We start from the raw sequence: 19,616 nt of genomic DNA on the forward strand, positions 1-19,616 counted from the left end.
AGAGCGAGACGGGAGGAACGGTCGGTAATGAGGGGCGGTGTGGGGGGAGAAGGGAACGACGAACGTGGAGTAGCGATAACGAAAAGGAGCCGCGGAACAGTATCGTGGCGAAAATTCGCGTGGACAGTTGACGACGGCTCTCTATGCTGGGCCGCGGCGCGACAAGCCCACCAGAAAGAGATATATTGATAGAGAAAGAGAGAGCACACGGCACGACCGCGGTGCCTCTCTATCACAGCGGCATTTTTCACTGAAGGAAAACCGAGGCCAGAAAGCGAGAGGCCCGCAACCAAGCGAAAACCCCCCAGCCGGGATCTCGTTTTCGTAAACGCTCGACTCCGACTATCCGCGTATCGGGAGCGACCGACCGCACGGGTCTCTCGGGCGCAAGCGCGACGCCACGTAACGCGCAAGCGTCACCGTGTTCGCCTGCCAGGTGGTCACGGAAAGCCGCGCGCACACCGCTCCATCTGGGCCCCTTTCGTAGTTAGAAACAGTTAGAAGGATCGCCGATGAAACGCCTGCGCGATCGCTTGTGCAATCAGCACTTGGGGGATACGTCACGAAACCGCCCCCGTGATTAGGGATGAACCGATTCAAGTAAATACAAGTAAATAATCGACACTTCTGTATCGATACTTTCGATTGCGATATATACTCGGTATCGAAAGAGAGTATTCATATCGAATGGTCCGTGTAATCGATATGGCAGCTAATGGATGTGAAGGTGGTGGTTGTCGTCCAGTTATATTGCTTTGTTAATGAATGTTCGTTAATAAAATATGTCTCCGTTAATAAATGTTTATTTATAAATATTTCATTCAATATATCTTCGTTAAAATCAGAGATAGGCAAATTCATTTTATCTAAATAAAGAGTATCGAATAAGGAGTAAAAGATAAAAAAAAGTACTTCGTCATTTTTAATCGTTTAAACATGGAAGTTACAATTTTTATAACAAAATAATGCTTCTTCCTGAATACGTCGACATTTAGGAAACAATTATTTAATCTCATTGACTGTTTAAAACTTAGGATGACCCGGTTACTACATACTACATTAATAAAAAAAAACTTTGTATTCACTTTCCTTCGATACAAGTAGGTATCGATACTTTTTATGCGATACTAAGTAGATATCTATATTTTTCTTTCATAGAAGTTATGAGTAAAAGTATCGATACCATAACGATATCGGTTTATCCCTACCCGTGATATACAGCGGGTGCTGGTCAATGGAAAACTTTGAAATTACTGAACAGGATGGGCTATCGGCTATAAGATCGGGGCGTGCTCGATCATTCGATCGCGAACATCTGTTGATAGGAGAAGAGTAGGTAGTAGAGATGGAGAAATATCAGTAGCATATCGATTATTATCGATAGTTTTCGCTATTGTAAACTATGGATGTATGTTTTATGATTATCGATAATTTCGATATTTTTGTTTCGTCAAGGAGTACTATTGCTTGAAAAAGAAATGTATGCTTTGATTAATACGTTAAATCATAATCAAAATAAATCAACAGCGACAACTTTTCGTAACCAAGAAAAGTCACTTTTCTTATTATTGTACGAAAAAGACAACTTTTGAAAAGATATAATTCGTTAGAAGACACAGATTAACTTCTATTTTATAAATGAGGAGTTGAGCCCTTTACCAGAACTATGTATATAATATTTATCTATACCAGGAACTTCTTATAGAATCTGAAAGGACTTTTAGTACAACTGAACAAATAATATCGGGCAGAGGATCAAGAATTAAAGCAAAAAACGTCAACATGCTTGTTTTTCTAAATCAAAGTCAGTGATCAAACTATGTACTGTAAATATTTATAATTCACATTTCTTATAAATATAATATTAAAAATTATGATTTCCCATCTTTCCGTAGAATTTCTTCAAAACGAACAAAATCAATAAAACTATTGCACTTTTAAGAACTTCAACGATTTCTTTTAATAAACCACCATTTTATAATTTGAATTACCGGAAGTAATCGGTAATAAACGATGCTTGAGTATCAAACTATCGGTAACTTGATTATGACTATCGATATTTCTCCATCTTTAGTTGGTAGCCCCGGGCATTTAAAGGAAACAACAACAATATGTAATCGATATATTGTAATCAAATTACGCTTCCTGGAAATAAACATAAGAACTTCCTGAATCATTATAAATAAAAAAAAATAGAACATTTCTTAAATAATTTTCGAAAAAATCCATGAACTCTAGTCTGTTTTACACAATCAAAAAATGGCGGGTAGCCCCGGACATAATTTTCAATGATCATCTAGGACCTAGAAGATCATATATCCTTACCAAAACTCCATAGTTTCGATAAAGCAGAAATTCCCATGGTTAGTGTTCTGAAGATTCGCAGGATTTGTTTATATTTTTTTTTCAATTTCGATAGAGATACATGGCCGATAGCAGTTTCGATAAGGGAAAAAATATGATGGCATGTCGGTGTTTATGTAAGTAACACGATAAATATTATTGTCGTGAAATTGTTTGCAGACGATTCGATACAGCGAGGGAATAATTTTGAATAATCGGGAAGGTCACGTTATCGACAAGTTTTGTAATGTTCGTTCTCTTTGATTTCGGGTAGAATGTTTTGTCTGGAAATGTATCAGTGAAGCCGAAGGAAACGTCGAATAATCAGAAAGTGATATAATATAATAGTTTTCAATATAAACATGGCCGTACCAACACGCGCTGAATTATACGCGACTGTATCGTATGACATAATTCTTCTTGGCTTTCGATAAAAAAATTTTATCACTGAGGTTCTTATCATTGTTACCATTGCAAGCAATAACGCGCCTCTTCTGACATAAGGAGTTCGAATTACAAAAGAGGAAGGGTTCCATGGAACACAATGTGTACTATCTTATGGAAAATATTTTTTTAATTCATTACGCACAGGTTCCTTACAGTTTTTCCGATCTTTACAATATGATTAGTTCGTATACATGTATGTAATTACTTTCCACTTAGAAGATTCTTCTGATCCCGGCGGTATCAACCACCTGAGAAGAATTCACGGTAAATTCAGTTAGTGAAATAATGTTATCTAATCGTAATCTATGAGGGATCCGGAATGGGAATTTGAAGCGTCCGTCCTTCCAACATATCGTGCAGAAGAATACCAATTTCCTACAAGCGAATCATGGAAAGAAAATATGTAATAAATTAAAGATATCGAACGAGAAACTGTGGGCAGAAGCAATTTTGAAATATTAAACTTACTCTATCCCGTTAGAAGATATAAGTGAAACTAACAACTGTACCTCTTCTCGCTGATCTCGTAATCTGTCGATGATTGGCTCATTAAAGTTAGGATCGTTGCTTGGATCCTCCAAGGTAATATCGTTGCTTCTAGACACTTGTGGGATACGAGTAATATAAATCTGTTTGATGGTATCTAAAATGGCCGCAGGTCTCGCCTGAGGAAATTGCAAATCGATCGAGGAGAATGAATCTGTGCCGGCTGGCACCGCTAATGGCTTCTCGAAATCTGTGCATTTCGCGCAACTGGAATTTCGTCGAGAATAAAAAGTCTGATTACAATTTAAAAGCCTTATTTAAAAAACATTTCGAGCGACACAATATTTGAGAAAAACTCACGAAAGTGAAGTGCCAAATCCCCAATGAGATAGTACGTCTTTGGTTCTCCGCACTAAAGTTTTATCTTTCGATGAATGATAAAAGAGACCTGCTCCCAAGATATGAGCGATAGCTCTTAAAGTTTTTCCGATTAATTTCTTTTTATCCAGATCTAGATCCTATCGTAGAATTAACGGAGTTCGTATTTTGTTGGGAATTGAAATACTTTTAAGCGAAAATCACAGCGATACCTTAAACTGATCGTATTTCCCTCCTACAATGCAAAGTTTTATCGGAAATAGATCGACTTCCTTTTCCAGCGTGCTCTTTCGTTCCTTGATTCGACGGTGTTTAAGTTCCTGAATCATTTTATCATCGTAACTCATCTTCATCGCGTTTCGAATAACCGTAAGGGTTTCTTCGAACGAGGACCATAGAATTTCCGGCTGCGATAAATCCAGCATCATCAATATCGTGAGATGATGGACCGAATGAGTCAAAGATGAACCTGCCATGGCGGCGGATACTAACGAGGACGTTAAATTACCCACTTCCCAAACGTGTACGATATTTTTTACCTACCCAGCAAAAGAAAAAGTGAAAATGTCAATCACTAACTATTATTTCGTCGTTTACCAATTATTCTACTAATACTTCATAAATTAGATTTTGTAATCTTCTTTACGTTACTGTTGTGAGTAAAGTTGCTTGAGAAGTATAATATGTAAATTTGGTACCGAAGAACTATTTAATTGAGACGTGATTATAAAACCGTAGTAAAAAAAGAAGACTTACTAAACTCTTCCCGGCTTTACGGCCGAAAGAATAATCGATCGCGATGGTTGGCTTCGGTGTTTCTTCTTTCTCAAGAAATCGATATGTCATCGTCGTTTTACCCTAAGCATTAATGATGATTCTTTTTCAGAATATTTTTAAAATATACAATACTTCTTTAGGAATTTTATTTAATTTTTCTAACTGTATTATCATTACGTACAACCCTCTTTGAACCGACAACGATGATGGAACGTTCGCGTGTTTCATGTGGATCAATCTTACGACGTTCTTCTTCTTCTAAACAAAGGCGCAATGCTGCGTCTCTTGCATTTTCGTCGCTGAAAGATAATTGTAAGCGTAGAAAAAAAGGGTCCAATTCATTATTACACGTAATATCAACCACCTGCTAGGACTTTAACAGCACACTTTTAATTTTATATATCAGAAACACAGTATTATCGATGAAAGTATATATAAGTAAATACATACGAATTCTTGTCTGTCATTATGTTTCACTGTACTGTTTTTAAACAAATATAATATGCACGACAGAACACACGTTTTCTTTTCTACATAGGTTATGACAGTGTTTCCCTATTCGTTGCTATAGCAATAATACTCGATTTACTTATCTATGTAGCTAATTATTTCAGTCAAATGCAATTTGTATTTACTCCATAAATAAATACAAAATATAAGACAGTTTTTTATAGCATTGTTATTAATTTTTATATCATTTTTATAATACATTTTGCAATGAATTAATGAGGTATGTTATATCTATATAGGTTGTTATATTTCTATACCTCTAGATTCTAGATGAAACGCGTAATGATTCAACAAGACACCATGGGTCTTCACAAAAAATTCGCCAGAATGTATAACAATGATAAACTGCATAATTTTTTACGTTGAAATTAGCTGCAAATAATTAAAATGTAACGGTACGTCTTTGCTGGATCATAACGCATAGTACTTTTTTTTATTAATAAATTAACTATGAATTGAAATACAACCGGTTACTGTTTGTTACATATTCGTACGTACAAAATAAACTATGTAGAATGTAGACTAACAATAAGTCGACAATGGAATGCACTGTAGAATTAGCAGTTGATAATAAATTATAAATATCGTAAAAACGAATGAAAATTCTGAGACTACATATAGACAATGTGATGCAGGATAATAATAATAACAATCAATACCTTTATCTTTGGTCATGAGGATGAAGAAAAACATTTTACAATCAGTTATATGATACAATCATTAGATGTCAGAATTGTTATTTTCAAGTACAAGTAAACGCACCCTAATAACCAGTTGTGTACAAGTTCCGAGCAAGTTGCCAGCAATAAGGTACAAATGTTGTCTAAAAAACCATAACCATCTATTTCCGCATTTGCCTACGGTTTTGTAGGCAACGCTAGCTATCAAAATAGTAAAGCAAATTGGCAGAAAGTCTTGCAACAAGATCTATGTCAAATTGAGGACAAAACCGATACAAAGTTTGCGCAAGCCAATTCGCTGCATATGTTACTGTCAATTTGCTGCCTATGTTGCTGCCAATGTGCGCGCAAGGTGTTTATAGCAGATCTTGTATCAAACTTGTAACCATAACTTTATAACAGGCATTGAACAAAATTTGGCTTGGCAAGTTTGGTTGACTGGGCATGTGATGTAGTATTGAATCGAGTTATAGCTGGTTTACGTCTTCTAGAGGTAATCCTATTATGTTGGGTATTAATACACCCAAACATTTTTCTCCGATTAGTTCAAAAACTTTGATAAAAAACCCCAACCTCAGTAATAATTCAATTGTAAGCCTTGTTTACTATTAAAAAATTAGTTTTAACAATCTGTCGATAGAAACAGATTGATGCAAGTAATACACCATATATAAAAATGTTTAACTGATCGTTATCAGATTTATTTTACTGATACATTCTTCCTAATCAGTCCAAGTGAAGCAATGAACACAGCAATAAAAGCAGTCGTATGATAATTCAAGGTTTTCTATTATTGATTGCCTCCAAAAACATTTTAATTTCAATTAGTAGAAGATACATACCATATATATGTACACCTATACAAAGAATAATAATTTAGTACTTGAATTTTGGTCCTTCTACCGCATCCCTATTTTCGCATAAGTAATGCTAAATCAAACGATTTTTACATACGATAGTGCGAAACATCCCGTATCATAGATAATATTCAACTGCAAATAAGCTCTTATAATATTCTACATATGGAAAAAAATAATTTTCTGTGATGCGCATAATTCTTTGTTAGACTCGTTCATATTTATCATATTAAAGTTTGCACTTCAACACTATGCCGTAGAAGATTGTTTTTAGGAGACGTAAGACACGAGTAATCAAACTAATTTATAATTTGTATTAAAACGTAGCCAACAACCGGTATAAGTAATATTACATTCCCTTTAAACAATCCTTTAGCTTCCTATTTACATATATTTTCAGAAATATTGAATGCAGCATTTTATAAAAATGCTATATGTACCGTAGGTTCCCCTTACCATTATATTAAAACGGCACTATAATCCATAGAACCTTACAAATAAAATAACTGTTAATATTTCTATGGATGATCACGGTACAAGTTACCGTATCTTAAAAATCTATCGAAACGTTAATAGTCGTCGGGACTATCATGATGCCAGCGAAGGAAGACGATAAGAAAAATTAGTCACCTCTTTCGGCAATACTTCATCGCCTTTATTATGCAATATATCACACGCTCTGCATGTTATCTAGTCCATATGTCAGTCATCCAGTCGTCATCCAACTCGTTAGTAGGCAATACCTTCAATTTTCGTAATGCCTCGAGATAAAAAGTAAGTTCGGATGTGACTATGCCGTGTTGTGGACCACCGTTGTTCACTATATTCATTTTGACTAACTGTTCTGTGAGCTTTTCTTTGAAAGATGTGTTTACTGTACGATACAAGATTTGTACTTCAACTGCCGGCAAAATTCCGGAAACAGCTTCATGCAACTTCATTAAGTAGCTGTAAGAAATAATTAATCTCATAAATCTATGCGTTCGAGATGATTCGTCTGATTCGACAATATCGAATTTCGTGTAAGTTATCAACTAATATTTGTTCATATTATTTATAGAAGCTTGTAAAAGAAATTGAAATCTGAACAAAACGGTATTAAGGTAAAAGAAATTACTAAATTACACCTTGATTTCATAATTCTTTTAGTACGGCGAGGCTCAGCTGCAGAGTATTAACCACTCAGTGGTCAAAAATTTAAAGTGTCACGTGCAAAGTACAAACGAACTGCTTATATTTTTGCAATACAAACGTAAAGAAGATATTATCGATTTGTAAACAAAATTTACATCTGCGAATTGTGCAACAGAAATGCATCTTTGGTTTGAAACAGTCACCGAGCGCGAACTGTCGCCATATGAACGTTTGGTGTCAATCGACTATAGTCGACGGTCGTACCAAAAGAATTAAATGCAACTCTATATAAATGAATCGTCCTGTATATCAACAGCCAATATTCAATATACTTACTTAGAAATGTTTCTAAATGAAATCGATGGTACTGGAGGTCTTGCGGTCCACTTTGATATTTGACCACCCAGCAAATTATCGACAATAGTAAGAATCTTGCCTTCAATTTCCTTCACATGTGCGCGAATGTCCCTTTCAACGCTATCCAATAAAGCAACACCGCCACTTATATTAGAGGAACCAAATCCACGACTAGGATTTTGCTCCGCCAACGCTGCACACAGATTGCAACATTGATTTTACGAACATTGTTAAAAAGGAAATTTATACGATGGATTTTGCTTACATTGAAAGTGCAGCTTTACAAAAGGCATGATCCACAAAATTAGCTTCAAGCTACGCGCAGCTAATACCAATATCGTGCTTGTAATTGTTTTCAAGCCAGCAACTTGCATCGCGCCAGCGCCGAGTACAAGTTGACAGCAACGTGAATTATAATGTCGTAACAACTCAGCCAAGTGCCTCCCAATTGTTCCAGACAGTGCAATCAATTCACTACCGGTCCTAGAATTACAAATTCAGTGTTCCTCAGTAGTTCACTAATTTTTTTAAATTCAACAATTACCTGCAATACTCATGAATCATTTGTATGAGCATCAATGCCGTGCCAACAACGGCGTACTTCTCATCTCCTACCATAATAAAATTTTGAATAATGTCATCTTTCGTTCTGTCTTCATGCTTAAATTGATTAGCTGGAAAATTTTTGTTTTCGTACACGTAAGTTACTAAGGATTGAAATTCGGATGGTACATCAGCCTGTTTCCACCTTTCAGACTCCAACAAAAGCGTAAGTTTTGTTTTAAGCTCTGTATGAAATCTTTGAATGAACTTGCTAGCTTGTGCCTATGATATGATAAAATGTTAAATAACCACTGTGATTTAAATAGACAAAAGTGTCTTTTGGTGCTGGTATTATACCTTAAATGCAGATCGCAATGCTGTACACTGCTTGCCACAAAGTTTCTCACACGTTTCTGTGAATTCCTCGACCAAATTGGCTAACTGACATACTTGGGCCGAGGTTGCCCGTTTACTCAACCAGGAGGACTTGTCGTTCCAATTTTGGCAATCTTTTTCTTCTTGCTTATTATTCGTGTTCTCGCTATTCGTTTTCTCTTTATCGTTTTGAGACTTATCTTTATCACTCGCACCTGCAGAAAGCAGATTTCCCATTCGTTCATGACAATAATCACAAACCGAAGTTATCATATCATTGAGTTTGGTCGTTACTCGCGAATTCTCTGCTCGAGTTAGTAATCGATCGGGTATGGTATCATCGAATGAACCATCACAGACTCGGCCAGCTGCAAGATCTACTGTGTCTCGCATGACATCATGAACAGCCTATAAAATGTAATGTAACCTATAAATAAAATACTGACATACATAAATACTTAGTATTTATGATCAACTGTGTGATGTGGTAAATACCTTTACACGTATGAGAAGAAATGTCAAAGATTGTATTGTGTTATGAAGAAGTGTTAACCTCTCTGCTAGGGAAAGCCCACCAACTTCCAAAGCAGCTGCTTGTTGATCACTGCAACAGTCGCTCTCTGCTAAAGCCTCTATGACCCTCTGCTTAGTTACAGCTCTGACTGTGGTTACGGCTTCTTCTTTGTAAGTATCCACAAATTGAAAATGCTTTTGCCGCAGAAGACCAGAAATGATGGAAACAAGTTTATCCTGTTCGTTGAGGATGCACAAATGATCTCACTGGGAAGAGATGGATGACGGTTTGCTTGCTACGAACTAAGTATAGAGTTCCAAAGATTGTATCCATACTTACACCATCCAGAACATTGTTTTCACCGCCTAATGGTCTGTTTAGATCTGCGGTCGCATATCTTTGGAATTCTGTAGACAACATTTTATCTACCAGTTTCTCCATTTCTGTTAACTGAGAACTCAGATGTCTAAAATCATAAGCAAAGATGAATACCATGATGATTGAAATTCCATATCAATTCTTACAATTAGTACAAATTTGTATGATTTACATCAATATACCTAAAACTATGCACTCCATTTAACTCTTGCAAAAGTATCTCTTGCGTTGTAGAAATAAGATCCAATGCGGCAACATAATCTGGGGTGGACAAAAGTAATTGTATCATTGGTTGACTTTGATGAACTGTAGCCATAAGCTTTAATTTTTCTTGAACTAACATTCGATTAGATCTTGCTTGCTCTAATCTAAAAACAGAAAGAACCAGAATATAATACATGTTGAATATTAACATTATTAAATACAGTTTGACGAATTACCTTAATATTTCTAAGGAATCATTGACTAGATGTGTATCAACTTGGTGTATATTTTTCCTAAGAGCTTTGAGAACAGTGATAGTTTGTGTAAGTTGCTCCATTAAGGCATCATGAGAAGTCATAGCATGAAAAAATGCTTGAGATTTTGAAGCAACCTGTTCTGCTATTCTAACTTCCACAACATCTAAATAGTGACTTAACTATCAAAAACATAAATTTGAATATCACTTATCTTTTCTTTTAAAACTTGTACAACATATTTATTTATAAGTATACCTTTTCTTGCATTTGTTTTACATGCATGACAATATTAGAGTCCTCATTTAACAATCCATTTTTTGCAAATGGAAATACAGCATACAAGTTATCTTTCTGAGAAAGATCCAGGTTAGGTGTTAAAAAAATTTTTGGAATACTAGTTAAATCAAATTGCACTCGATCTATACAAACAAACATTATCTATTTAATGTAAACATTCTATATAATACTATAAGGATAACACTTTAAATCATACAATTGTTATTCTCACCTAGTGACTTAACTTTTCTTAAGTTTGGAAAATTTTGCAATAATTCATTAGGCGTAGTTGGTCTATTGGTATTTGAATTCATACGAGAATGTTTTCTGTATCTCTATAAACAAATAATTTATTAAAACAACTCCTTTTTATGAGGTCAAAATATTTAACTCAAGAAACATATAAATTACCCTGGCAATCTTCTTTAAATACGATTCAAAATGCTGCATAGTAACTTCAGGAAGGTAAGGACTTTTTGGTATATCAACTTTTTCTATAAATCCATCTCCCCATGTACGAGTTAAAAAATTACTTTGCTTTCCTTTGAACGGGTCATTTAAAACAGCTGGTAAGTTCTGTGCAGCAGAATATACAGTCCATGATGAAGATGGCTCTGACAATTGGCCATTGCTCTTACGTTGCTGTTGCATTGTTGCGTGCTTGGTAGCATGTGCTATGTAATCTTTGTCAGAAACACCCTCCACTGGAAGACTAGTGCATACTCCATTATAACCATAAAGACACACAAAAGATCCTCCTTCTCTAGAGCAATGCTGATCTCTCAGGTGTCTGAAATAAAATTAGATGAAGTCAGTTATTCTATCCAATGTTATTGAATATTGTTTTAATATCATTCAACAAAATGATTTTACTTTAATGCTTATATCATCATAACGATATGGTCATGATAACTATACTTGACGTAAATACAATAGAGCAAATTAAGTAAGAAATGCATAGGTCAAAAATAAAAATAATTTCGCAGTAGAAATATAAATTTAATAAACCGGCCCACCTTATAAAATCTTCTATTTGCTTGAACGTAAGGTTAGCGCAGTATTCGCATATCAAAATCGTGGCCAACGAGTCAGATCCTTTCACGATCTTTGCCATTTTTCATTTGGAGTCTTACTTCGACATTCCTCCACTGTTTGACTTAATATATTGTTCATCGAAGTTTTTTTAAAGTTAATTACACGTACGACAATTATTTAGCAATCCCACTTATCTACTACCGTTCATTGTCAAATGTATTTCTGACGATACACGTTTCACAGTCCGATCCAGGCTAGCCAACGAAAAATCATGCGCATCTAAATACCAATAAAAATATTCCCCGATTGGCTTGAACTGACCAATAATAAAAGTTGCATTGATAACCCACTAATTTGTGTAAAAAATCTTTCCAGATATACAGTGGTAATTATTCTTTCCAGTGATATATAGCGGTCAAATGTATTTATGATTTATAGTCAACATTTATAATCACCTTTCCTTGATTACAAGTGCAATAAAATATACATTAATAAAACAGTGACACTACGTTTACAAAGAGAATTATCCTTTTTCATTAAACAAATTAGACGATGGAATAAATATAAATGAGGAAATTTGAAGTTTTTATCAAGTTTGTTATAGAGACTAATTTTAGGAATTAAATAGTATTAAGATTTACTGTTTAATTTTAAACAATATAATTTACAAACATCTGTTCCATCTGATACAAAGAAATTTCATTTACAGTATACAATGCAAATCGGAAAACTAAAAAGCATCTGTTATCATTATAAGGAAGAACAGCGTATTTAAAGTACAAGAATTTGGGGTCTCGTTTTCTAATTCTGAATGACAAACTGCTTTTGAATATTTTTACAGAAAGAACGTGTACGATAAATTGAATACAGCATTTCACAATATTTTTATATTTTATTAACAACTGTAAGTACGGTTTCACTTCAGCCGTGTTTGTAAACTTTCAAACGTCCTCGCGTACATTTATCATTGTCAGAATTACTAACGGCGTCAATCCACATTTCAAATTGAATTTCGTTTCGTTTTTTTTTCTTTTATTATAAGTAGCGTTTAAAATTGATTCACATAGTGTAAAGTCGTAAATCCGATAAAGGTCGTATAAAATTGTGTCGTAAAAATAGTCAGTATAAATATTTCTCGTATAAAAGGAAAACATGGTCTATTTAACAAATTCGAGTAAATATAATATAGAAATCCGGAAATATTTTCTAAAGGTCGCATTACGGAGTGTTCCATTGTGCTATATGGTATTCTTCTATTGCATTCGGACTGATACCAAAAAATACTTCTCCATAATTGAAGAACCTTCTGTTGTCGTCACGTCCTCTCTTTTCTACAATTTCGAGCCTTAAAAGCTCGAAAAGAATTACGACTACATTGAAAGTGTACAGATATTCCTAGCCACCAAAACATCATTTTCTTTCCCTGGTAAGTGAAAAAGTTACTCTTAATCACCCAATCGGGCACGTTGAATTTTTTTTAATCAACAGGCATCCTCCGCGACTCGAGAATACACCATACACCAAGTCTTCCAACTGTACTAACATTTCCTTTCAATGTAACCGCAAGTTAATTAATCACTTTCAACACACGTTTTTTTTTCTTCCTTTGTTCCAGGTATCGTCCATCCGACTGGCCATGAAGCCTCTAGTCTCAAAGTTATTTTTCCATAATTATCTGCCCCGCGCCGTCAATTTTGCCGATTTTCGTTGTTCGAGTCGCTGTTTTGGGGCAACGGGGGCGGGTCTGGTATAATCTCGTTAGCCAGCAAATTTTCACGATTCTGTTGCGCCTGATCCTGTTGATGTTGACTACGGTGTACTTCCAACGCCAACAATTTCTGTCGCTTTTCTTCCATCAGACGTTCGCGGTGTTTATGAATATAATCGTTCACGTTTGGCAGACCCATGATCACGCAGGCCGACAGTGCTGAGCGATAAACGTTCATGTCTGTCGCTTCGTACCTACAGAAAGTATGTGTGTATGCAAACTCGTACGATAAACTCATTGGTACGGCCAATAATTTTAATAATCGAGATCAGAAAATTATAATTAAAAACGTGTAGTTTCATAACTAGAGTTCATAACTACTCAAGAGTCGTAACTAGACTGCATAGGTGGATGCATCTATGGCACTTTGAAACCTGCTAAACGCGATAAAATGAAAACATTAATATAGTTCAATAATTCTACATTACTGGCGAAAATTAATGCATCACTTGTACACTAGTGAAATATTGTCTAAAACAAAGTTATAGAATATTGAAGTTCGACAATTTTTCACTAATGCACAAGTGATGCAATCATTTTCTCCAGTAGTGTACATGTTACTATTAACGTAATCGAATCCCTAAAACAAGAAATGCATTTCTATTTTAAAATTCATTTTTATGAATCAACGAGTAGAAGTATGAATTTACATAAATATCAGCAATCTAATTATAAGAGACTACATGTTTTATTCATGGTAGATTTTGTAAATCAGAAGAAAGTCACAGAATTCTACGACAAGCCTAATGTGATTAAGAAACTAAAAAAGTGACATTAAACATGGGAGGCGGGTTCAGTTTTACCATTCATTTGTCTTTTCGTCGTAACATTCCACGTGGTAAATAGTAGTAACACCGTTGAATCCTCCGATTGCAAATATCATGTCGTCGATCACTTCAATCGCGAAATTACTGCGCGAATGATACATATCCGGGATCGGGCTCCAGATGTCCGTGGCAGGATTGTATTTTTCACCGTTACACATTCTGGATATCCCGTTGAAACCCCCTACACGCAAAAAGTGATTCGTTCAACTGTACCGAATTTTAATTGGTGAATAGGGATCACGTGGTTACTTCGCTTGAAACAAAAAATCGAACTTTACCAATTACGTATACGTGGTTGTGATAGGCAATGCAAGAGACTCCGCTCCTGCGCGATCTCATCGGAGCTATCAATGTCCACTGATTGAACTTTGGGTCGTACACTTCGGCAGAATTTAAGCACTCGTGACCGTTGAAGCCGCCCGTAATATAAATTTTGTCTGTATCATAAAAGATTTACATTTGTTCCGTATTATCAACGAGAAGAATAATAAAAACTGTCATTGTTAACACCGATTAAGTTGCAGTTAGAAAAAACACAAAATCACCCTGGTTGGCATTTGGTGGTGCCAACCGGCTAACGCAACCTTTAAATTATAGTTTATAAATACGATTTGAATATAATTTTAAAAAGTTATCTAGATTTGATGGAATTGGCTAGAAACAAAGTACGAAATGTGATATACCATTTAAAGTGGTCGCACTGGCATCGGATCTCTGGCAATTCATGGGCGCTATCAGAGACCATTGATTCGTCTTGTAATTGTATCGTTCCGCAGTACTTTGACGATAATATCCATCGTAACCTCCCATCGCATAAATGAGATCGTTTAGTACAGCGACGCTTACGTAACACCTAAGATTCGGGTGGTCTTTCTGTTAATATTGAATCGTTATGAAAGTCTTAATGGAAATTTTCTTAATACTAAAAACGATGAAATTACTACACAACTTTCCACGCAATATTTCGTTGCAGGACACTTAAACGTGCATATTGCAAAAAGGTATCAAGACTATTGCCATGACTTAATAGAAACATTCGATCGTTCGGAAAGTCTGCAGCGTTTCGGGTCTTAATTACATTACTTGTTGATTTTTTTTTTTCATGGGAAATGCAATGAAGAGGTACAAACGCTCATTTTTGTCACGTTATATTAAACGCGTAAAAGAAATCACGCTATGTTAACTGGAAAATTTTACAGCGTCTACCAAAAATTCCCCTGTAAGATAATCATACATTTAGATCGCTGAGATATGTATTTCTGCATCAGGAAGCAAAAGGAAAGAAACATTGTTGTAATTGATGTACCGAAATTATCGAAAAAACTGGGAAAACATTACAAACGAAATACAAATTGAAAACTCTACACAGACCTCAGTTCTACCCTCGAAGGCGTTACGAACTTTCCGTAGAATTCAGTATGTACAATAAAACCTGGATTAATACCCGGAAACGATCTACGGCCAGAACTGCATAACTTCTGCTCCCAGAGTCAGTGTTCCGCTCCGGAGGTACCCCTACTACGCGGCTCAGGTTGCCTCGCGCGCTACCTACGGATCGTCGCATGTTACGACGCTACGGCCCGTACGGGGACAGGTCTTATCGCTGGTGGTGTGATGGGAAGACCTTTCCCTGTACGGTCCGCAGCGTCGTAGCATGCGACGCTCCGTATCTAGCTGACGAGGCAGCTTGAGCCGCGTTTGTCCTTCGGGTGGCACGATTCATAGGGTCACAGCAACGGTGAACCTCGCGTCGCCCGCGGGGCATCCGGACCGAGAAGGTGGTACTGGGGGTACCACCTTCTTTCGCAGTCGGCCCACGAGAAGACAGCGTCGAGAGGTGGCTCCTCGGCGCTGTAGGTGGGAGGTAGATGGACGGTATCGCAGCTGTCCCGGGTAGGGAGGGGGGGGGGGGGAGCAATCGACCCCTCCAGAGAAGAGTCCTTCCCTTAAATACCTATAGGGGAGGGCAATGGGCGGCGCTGGTCGCGGTTATGCTGCGCGATCCCGTTGCCAGCCCTACGCCCGAGGGTCACCGAGGGGTTTTTAGTGGGTGAAACCCCAGGCGGTGCACCTTTCCAAGGTTTCCCCCCCTGTAGAAAAAGAAAAAAAAAAGCTTGAGCCACGTAGTCGGGGTATCCCCGGAGTGGGGCACCGACTCCGGGAGCAGAAGTTATGCAGTTCTAAATCTACGGCGCAAGTACCCGGTGTCCATCCTCACCACTGCAGAGTCTCCCTTTTTTTTTTAACGGGAGGAGAACCTTGAGAAGATGCACCGCCTCCGCTAGGGGCGGCGACGGCCAATGTAGATATATATATAGATGATTTCACCCCTAAAAACCCCCCTGTAACTCTCGAGCGTAGGGGCTGGCAACAGGTACGCTTGGAATGCACCGCAACCAGCCCCGCCCATGCCCTCCCTTATATGCCCTCCCCCTGGACCAGCCAAGCATAAAATGTAACACGCCGTCAGCTTCCCAAGCGGAAGCCCAAAAACTGCATGTAATGCAAATTTTTTATTTCTTATTATTTTTTCATAAAACTTTTACTAGCGTATTTGTGAAATTTTTCTGATTAAAATAAGACCAAACTCGACATAATTTGAATTATTGTAGGTTAATTATTCAGATATACTCGTTACATATGTATCTTTTTAGACCTGTCACCTGTATAAGGTAATATTTCTGTAAATTAATGGGCTTCGTCCCGTGAAAATAAATATTATTATTATAATTTGAATTATATTTATTTATTGATATGGATTAAGTACTATAAATGACCAATAACTAAACATGATCCAAATTATACCGTGTTTGGTATCATTTGAATCAGAAAAATCTCATAAATACGTTAATAAATGTTTTATTCAAATAAAACCAAAAATAAAAAATTTGCATATTTGCATTAGTGCTGCCTTATCGATACGCAGCATGTAAACTTTGTCGTCGCCTCGACGCTTAGTCTCTCTTTCTTTTTCACTCGCTCTCCTTTTCTATGTTCGGCGTTGATGCTGTATTTAGAATCGATTCCTCTACTTACAATTACATAGTACATACCCGGACTCCAGTCCCAATTTTCGGGTAATAATCCAGGTTTTACTGTACTAGGATATCAACCGTAGAAAAAACATAAATGTGCTCAACCTTCTGGCGTTCATCGGAGCAACTTCTCTCCAAACTTTATTGACGGCGTTGAAACAACGACAGCTATTAAAATAATCCGCCCCGTCGAAGCCGCCGATTACATAGATATTGAAACCAACCACCGCCGTTCCGTGGTACGATCGAGGGCCGTTCGGATCCACCTCTTGCACCTTTCGCGACGGTAATGAAAAATGAGTAAACACGTTCGATTCATTTTCCGGTTAATGAAAAACACTAGGCGATACGCACCTTTACCCATCGATCCGCCCTGGTGTCGTACGTTTCTATGAAATTCGTAGCAGTTCTGCCACTCCAACCTCCTATAGCGAACAGTATCTCGTGAGGCACTCTTGGTCTCGCGATTTTCGGCGTGGGCACTTCCCCGTCCTTCTGTGTAATGATCTCGAGATCGTACAAGAATTTCAACGTCTCGATGATGATTGGCCGGCAAGCGTCGTTCCCGGTCACATACGGATGGTCCTTTACGTTCTCGAGAAAGAACTGCGTGTCCAATAAGCCAAGACGGATATTCTTCATCAGATCGACTATGTAATCTTTCCGGGACTCTGGATCGAAATTGATCCACTTCAGTACCAGCTCCCAAACCGTGTCCTCGCTTTTCACGTTCAGCTCATCGGCTCCTATCAAAGTCATTAACTCTTCGATCGGTAAATCGAGAATTTCCTCACTTCGCTGGGCTACCTGCGTCCAATGAAACGTGTCATTGTATTTCTTTTGCCACGTCCATATCACTGAAGACGCAAGGGGACAGGGAACAGCTGTCGTGAAATAACGAGAAGTAACACGAAAGCGTAAATGACCTGCACGAAGTGTCTCATGACGTAACGATAGGCGCTGTTCTCCAGTCCCGTGCAGAAATGCTCCCGTGCGAATCTCATCACCGATATACAATTCTCCGGCGCTAGATTCTGTTTGAGAAACTCGCAGCAGAGCTCCAATACGCCGAGAATATTCAAATAATCCGCGGTGACCAACAGCTGGCAGACGTTTTCATTGTTCACGTTGATGGATCGCAGATACGCGTATTCTAGAAGAAGATTCATCATGTTGCTGCTGACACCAGGCAGAAGAACGTCGGTTTTCTCGCGGAAGTGCAACGTAGTTGTGAACAATGTCCTGGAAACGTACAATTCTTTTAACTGTGAGAATTCAGAACACATTATTATTCCCTTTCAAGAAATTCTTAAAACCGAGAATCACGATTTATGGAGCATCGGGGGAATTATTTCCTTTTTTCAACTGCGAGGAACGACTATAAGAAGACTACGGACACGATGCTGTGAAAAGTGTGGACCTGAAGTAGGGACTGCATGCTGATAAAATTGCTCGATGGATCGGGAAAACGCCTCCATCCTCCAGCCTCAGAACAGCATCGCAGAGCAAATTATTCTGTCGAAAGTCATAAAGCGACTGCATCGCTTGGGTGCTCATACATCGACCACCGCTCTCGGCAATCAAACGCTGAGCATTCGTCTCGCATATATCGGTGTCTCTGCTGCTGTCGTTTGAGTCTACATCCATATCAAATTTTCCTTTATCCGGCCCGCAAAATCTCTTCCGAGGATCCGCGACGACAAATGTCTGAGGGAACCGTTCCAGATAGGTAAAGGTGGCGTGACTCGAAAATATTCTAGTTCTGCAGACGAACGGAATTAAATGAAACACCCTATACATTTCAAAGACTTTCCTGCGGGACTACATAAAGTACTCAACATTCGATGCCCGCGTTTGGTATCCAGTGTTCGAAAGTTATAGAGTGTTGAAAATAAAGTATATAAAAGATGAAAGTAAATATTGAATGTGAAAATTATTTAAAAGAGATTTAAAAGTGTTTCTGTCAAGTTTTTACAGAAGTATTTATATATAATTAAGGTCAACGTGAACGGTCGTATATGCCATTCGACGATACCATAAATATGTGTAACTGATCAGAAAACCTGCTAAACGAAGAATACATACTTGAGAACACATGAATTTTCAAATTATCCAGGAGGTTAGAGTTTCTTAAAGGTTGTTAGTGGTTCGGATCGACTTCACGCAGTGATTTTTTACTATTTTTATCTTGAAGGATGCTTAATTAGATCCAATCAATGAGTGTGATTGTTCACACAGCCAAAGTGAAACGTTTCACAAATGAGAATACTCATACCCGTTGGAATTTCGGATGTGTCAAAATTCTGACACGTGGACGGACGGACTTGAAAACCGGATTGTACAATGGAAATTTAAAAAAAAAAGGACAGGAACTAGAACGGAGGTGATTGGTGACAGAAAGATACAAACTATTTTGTGTGATTTTAAAAGAGAGT

At 37.3% G+C, this 19,616-nt stretch overlaps 3 protein-coding genes across 3 annotated transcripts; all 3 read right to left on the bottom strand.

The window, feature by feature from the left end:
* Window positions 1–3,093: 3,093 nt before the first annotated feature.
* Window positions 3,094–4,898, bottom strand: LOC107192728 (cytoplasmic dynein 2 light intermediate chain 1). The gene is made up of 7 exons (XM_015582052.1): window positions 4,882–4,898; window positions 4,613–4,730; window positions 4,411–4,512; window positions 3,867–4,193; window positions 3,637–3,794; window positions 3,300–3,543; window positions 3,094–3,165 (listed from the first exon to the last, which is right to left on the bottom strand). Exons 1-7 carry the CDS (start codon window positions 4,896–4,898, stop codon window positions 3,094–3,096), a joined length of 1,038 nt encoding a protein of 345 aa, XP_015437538.1.
* Window positions 4,899–7,018: 2,120 nt separating this feature from the next.
* Window positions 7,019–11,727, bottom strand: LOC107192726 (vacuolar protein sorting-associated protein 54). The gene is made up of 13 exons (XM_015582049.1): window positions 11,533–11,727; window positions 10,928–11,306; window positions 10,749–10,851; window positions 10,496–10,659; window positions 10,220–10,419; window positions 9,962–10,147; window positions 9,741–9,867; window positions 9,383–9,637; window positions 8,870–9,295; window positions 8,514–8,794; window positions 8,235–8,452; window positions 7,949–8,162; window positions 7,019–7,426 (listed from the first exon to the last, which is right to left on the bottom strand). The coding sequence occupies exons 1-13, from the start codon at window positions 11,628–11,630 to the stop codon at window positions 7,165–7,167; spliced, it is 2,913 nt and encodes a 970-aa protein (XP_015437535.1). The 5' UTR covers window positions 11,631–11,727; the 3' UTR covers window positions 7,019–7,164.
* A 1,235-nt stretch (window positions 11,728–12,962) lies between these two features.
* On the bottom strand, window positions 12,963–18,828 carry LOC107192727 (kelch-like protein 10). The gene is made up of 9 exons (XM_015582051.1): window positions 18,602–18,828; window positions 18,108–18,423; window positions 17,536–17,988; window positions 17,287–17,456; window positions 14,830–14,999; window positions 14,425–14,583; window positions 14,123–14,327; window positions 13,095–13,513; window positions 12,963–12,974 (listed from the first exon to the last, which is right to left on the bottom strand). The coding sequence occupies exons 1-8, from the start codon at window positions 18,826–18,828 to the stop codon at window positions 13,240–13,242; spliced, it is 1,974 nt and encodes a 657-aa protein (XP_015437537.1). The 3' UTR covers window positions 12,963–12,974; window positions 13,095–13,239.
* Window positions 18,829–19,616: the final 788 nt, after the last annotated feature.

This window comes from Dufourea novaeangliae, unplaced genomic scaffold (assembly GCF_001272555.1).
Source record: "Dufourea novaeangliae isolate 0120121106 unplaced genomic scaffold, ASM127255v1 scaffold405, whole genome shotgun sequence".
Lineage (NCBI taxonomy): Eukaryota > Metazoa > Arthropoda > Insecta > Hymenoptera > Halictidae > Dufourea > Dufourea novaeangliae.

What these genes read in the sequence shown, in the direction of transcription:
- LOC107192728 (XM_015582052.1), bottom strand. An exon ending in GGAAATACGATCAGTTTAAG is followed by an intron (nt 3,795 to 3,866) that starts GTATCGCTGTGA and finishes ATTCTACGATAG; the next exon opens with GATCTAGATCTGGATAAAAA. An exon ending in GGATTTGGCACTTCACTTTC is followed by an intron (nt 3,544 to 3,636) that starts GTGAGTTTTTCT and finishes ACGAAATTCCAG; the next exon opens with TTGCGCGAAATGCACAGATT.
- LOC107192726 (XM_015582049.1), bottom strand. Translation starts at nt 11,630, where the DNA reads ATGGCAAAGATCGTGAAAGGATCTGACTCGTTGGCCACGATTTTGATA. An exon ending in TAAAACAAATGCAAGAAAAG is followed by an intron (nt 10,420 to 10,495) that starts GTATACTTATAA and finishes TGTTTTTGATAG; the next exon opens with TTAAGTCACTATTTAGATGT. An exon ending in CATTGCGATCTGCATTTAAG is followed by an intron (nt 8,795 to 8,869) that starts GTATAATACCAG and finishes ATCATATCATAG; the next exon opens with GCACAAGCTAGCAAGTTCAT.
- LOC107192727 (XM_015582051.1), bottom strand. Translation starts at nt 18,828, where the DNA reads ATGGATGTAGACTCAAACGACAGCAGCAGAGACACCGATATATGCGAG. An exon ending in CAGTGCGACCACTTTAAATG is followed by an intron (nt 14,584 to 14,829) that starts GTATATCACATT and finishes TTTATGATACAG; the next exon opens with ACAAAATTTATATTACGGGC. An exon ending in CAACCACGTATACGTAATTG is followed by an intron (nt 14,328 to 14,424) that starts GTAAAGTTCGAT and finishes TTTTGCGTGTAG; the next exon opens with GGGGTTTCAACGGGATATCC.